Here is a 3,929-nt window from a genome sequence, read left to right as displayed (position 1 = left end):
GGTTTCCCTGCAGGTACCGCACCACTTGCGCCATCTCCTCGGGTGTCAGGTCAGCAAAGACCAGGCTCTGGCTCACGGATCCTGTCTTCCCCACAGTGTTGGGCTGGGATTCACAGCTAGGCGATCGCCTGCCCCTGCTCAGCAGCATGCAGGAGAGAATGAAGATTATCACTGCAGCCCCAGCTAGGAGAACATAGGGAAGTTTGGGGTTCATCGCTCTGAGTGTGGCAGCAGGGCACACAGTTTGGCTGAAGCATCCAGAGTGTGTTCCTCACCTACAGACCAGGCTCTTTATTCATCTGTGACTGTGGGCGTAACGGCGACGCTTGTGAGATGGGGAGGGAGCCTGGAGCTCGCATGGGGCTCTGGGATCACAGGTCCCAGCCAGTTTGGCTTGTTTTCTCCCCACCCCAGACACACCGAAGGACCCAGCCAGGGAGCCGGTGACTGACTCACTCATCAAGCTATTGCTGGGTTTCTCCCGCTGCAGGGTGACACCACAAAGAGCCCCAGTCTCGTCTGCCCTAAGGACCTTTGCTTCTTCCAGCATCTCCCAGGATGATCCCTCCCCATCTCCTGTGGGAATGTGTCTGTGCTGGTGGGGCTGGCTCAGCTGGCCTGGTCCTTTTGTGCCCAAGTGCTTCTGGACCAGTCCCACTCCCCTGTAGGGTCAGTCTACACTGGCACAGCCCAAGACCCGCTGGCTCCCCAGCACCTCCACATGCTAGTTATTCCTGTCGCCATTCTCTGTTGTCTCCGAGTCCCTCCCAGCCCTGAGGGAAGAGACCTGGCAGCTCCAGCCTGGCTCCGGCTGCAGGAAGACCAGAGGCAGCTCCCTGGTGAGAACAGGCGGCATTGCTGAACTCCTGGCAGCAAGGGACAGGGACAGGCAGCACCTGGAGTGGCTGTCATCAGCCATCCCAGCCCCACTCTAGCCCCACTCTTTGCACAAGGGCTGTCGTGGACAGAAATGGTGCGAGGCAGCTGCTCCTGCGTGGTCATCAGCTCCTGCAAGGCTCCCCCAGCACCCAGCCCCTCTCAAGGCAGCAGTGACACACGACCAACAGCAAGGATGACTTTCCAGAGATCAGGGTCCACGTCCACCAAACACCCTCTTGGTGGAGACACCCTGAGACACAGGCAGGAGGGGCTGGAACCATCACAGCACTGGAGCAATTTACCCCATTTGCAGCTGTGTTAATTTAGGAATTATGTGTTCATTCTCACTTCCCACTAGGGATTAATTGCCCTTTTTCCCTGCGAGTCCCACACAAGACTCAGATCAGGATCCAAGAACCTGTGTGAGGGATGGCCCACTTTAGCTGTGACACAGCTATGCCTTCCCTGTGCTGGAAGGTGGGGATCCTGCAGGCACCTCTCATGCTCCCTGCATGGCCCTGAGCCCTCTTGCCTGGAACACGGCTCCCCTCTCACTATGGGGAACAAGTCTGGGATATCACACAACTCTTCTCAAGAGTTTTGCAGCAGTCAGGGCTCAGGGTCTTTAAACAGTGCGAGGCATGGATGGGCACTACAGTCACAGAAAAGGACCTTGTCACCATGCAGGAACTGTATTTTAGCACGTTGTTGAGCCTTGTTTACAGGAAGGGACCAGTATCAGCCCCAACTTTGACCATAACAAAAGCAGCAGCGCCTTTCAAGGCCACACAAACCCCTGCATCACAGGTAGGTACACGGGAGAACGCATGCTGGGACCGAATGCTTGCTTTGGAGTCAGCTGCAGCTTGACTGACGTAGCTCTGAGATTACTTCCCACAATCCAGAGGCAGCTTGGATCCCTGGGGCTGCGTTTCTCCTCGGGCTGGTTCAGATGCAGCTACTGCCTCACAGCGAGCTCTTTAGTCCTGGGCAGATGTAAAACATTTTTCCCCTACCTTTTACAGAAGTTTTCAATAACAGACACTGAGTGTCCACCTGTGCTGCCACTGCCCCCAGACTGCAGCTACTGGAACAGCCTTTTGGAAGCAAAGCTGCCCCTGAGGCTGAGCACCCCTGCACTCCCGGGGTGGCTGCCAGCACTTGGCTGTGAGCAAGGGGCTGCTCCTGGACTCAAACAACCCTGTTCAGGGATCTGCTGCCAGACCATGGCTGCACAGGGAAGCAGGGGAACTTGCTGGGTCGCTGTAGTGGCTTTGCAGCCCCAGGCTTGAGATCCAGCTCTTGAGTGTTTCCTTATGAGAGGAGTGGGATACAGCTGCAGGAGCTCAGCCCCACGGAGCACCAGGACAGCTGCCCTGCTTTACCTGGCACAGAGAGACAATAAAGGGACTTTCCCAAGGGACAAGGAGTGCCAGGACCAGCCCCAGGTGCCGCAAGAGTGGGCTCACAACGTCCGTTCTCAGACAGGGCCGACTCCCTGTCTGCCCAGCCATGCCTATGGCAACACACGCCGTGCCAGATGTGAGGCCTCAAGGAAACACAAACATTTTTCAGCTACCACCTTTCATACTTTCCCGAAGCTGAACACAGAGCTTCCAGAAATTCTCACTGCCTTCAACTCAACGACCTTGACAGACTATTTTATAAATAGAAAAATAATTTTGCAAAGAAAGAAGAGGTTAGGAGAGTAAAGAAGCAGAGTTCTGATGTCAGTTATTAGGGACTCTATGGAGAAGGAGGCAAACCCCAAAGCACTGGGGTTTATCAGTACAACTGAAGGCATTAAAAGAAGATCCAGACCTACCTCCTACATCCAAGTCCACCTTATAGTTGATGAAATGGGTGTGTATCGTACCCAGAGTGTGTTCCCAAAGCCTATTGCCATATCTCAGGCCGTCCCCATGAAGAAAGGATGAGCTCGGGTACCCTGTGGCCTGGACTTTGCCTTCAATGGCCCCGTTCTGGTAGAAGATGAAGTCCCACACATAGTCATAGTTGCCCACGGTGGCAATGGAGCGAACGACCAGAGCAGAGTTGACCAGCCCCCCGTAGTAGAGCGACTGCAAGTTGGAGTAGTGGCGCCTCAGAGGGGAGCCCAGGTTCTGCTCAAAGATGCAGAGAGAAGCCTTCCTCATGCTGGGCCTCAGGGTCTCAGACAGAGAGGGTGTGTCCACGTAGGTGGCCGAATACGGGCAGTCGACCCCTCGCACCAAGGGGGAGGTGTAGCGCCCGAGGCCAAAGCTCCCATCCATGTACCGCGTGGACATCCCTCCCGGGCAGTTGGAGCCATACACGGACAGCGCCTCTTGCACGCTCATTTCATAGGCAACCCTCTCCCCCTTGTGTCGGATGTCAAACAGGCGCAGGCCCGTGCTCACGCTCATCCCAAAGGCAAAGCTCCACGCCTGGAAGAGGACCAGGTTCTTCCTGACGCTGTAGCGAGGACCCTGGGGCTCATACTGCAGTGGGAACAGTGCAGCCAAAGGTGCTCGGGGCTTCATGGAAGAGAAGTCCCCATCCCGTGGTGCCTTCCTCACCTTCTCCACGCTGATACGGCCCTGCACGTAGGCACTCTCCAGCTGAACCATGTCCCTGTAGTACTGCCCATTGTAGAAGACCCTGCTCACCGCCCACTGGGAGACATCCAGGCTGCTGTGATCCACCAGCACCTCCAGCCCCACCGGGTGCAAGAAGAATCCACTCACGTTCTGAAACAAAACGAACCAGGTGATCCGATCTCCAGACTGGAATCCACGGGGAGCAGCTGTCACGACTGCAAGACTGGCTCCATCATAGCCCATTACTTGTCGCATGAAAGCTGGAGCTGAGGGGAACACTTGGCCCTTTAAAAACCCTCCAAGCTGCCTGTATTCAACAGCCAGTGTCGGTCTGCGGTGGTACGGCACCTTCCCCCCGTACTTCTGCACCGTCACATCCCGGTGGTACGCCGGCGTTGGCAGGGGACCCACCACGTACTCGGTGACATTGGGGTCTGGCTGGTTCCCAAAGTACAGCACAGCCAGTGCCTC

At 56.2% G+C, this 3,929-nt stretch overlaps 1 protein-coding gene across 2 annotated transcripts in view; it reads right to left on the bottom strand.

Annotated features, from left to right (window-relative positions):
- Positions 1 to 3,929, bottom strand: part of LOC108506835 (membrane primary amine oxidase-like) — an 8,532-nt gene that overhangs the window by 4,150 nt on the left and 453 nt on the right. For both annotated transcript variants that reach the window (XM_017834218.1, XM_017834219.1), the window contains exon 2: positions 2,705 to 3,926. In XM_017834218.1, the coding sequence (XP_017689707.1) occupies positions 2,705 to 3,926 (1,222 nt within the window). The remainder of the gene's footprint in view (positions 1 to 2,704; positions 3,927 to 3,929) is intronic.

This window comes from Lepidothrix coronata, unplaced genomic scaffold (assembly GCF_001604755.1).
Source record: "Lepidothrix coronata isolate B3197 unplaced genomic scaffold, Lepidothrix_coronata-1.0 Scaffold229, whole genome shotgun sequence".
NCBI classification, from domain to species: domain Eukaryota; kingdom Metazoa; phylum Chordata; class Aves; order Passeriformes; family Pipridae; genus Lepidothrix; species Lepidothrix coronata.
The sequence above is the reverse complement of the archived record's forward strand: the minus strand, read 5'-3'. Positions and strand labels throughout refer to the sequence as shown.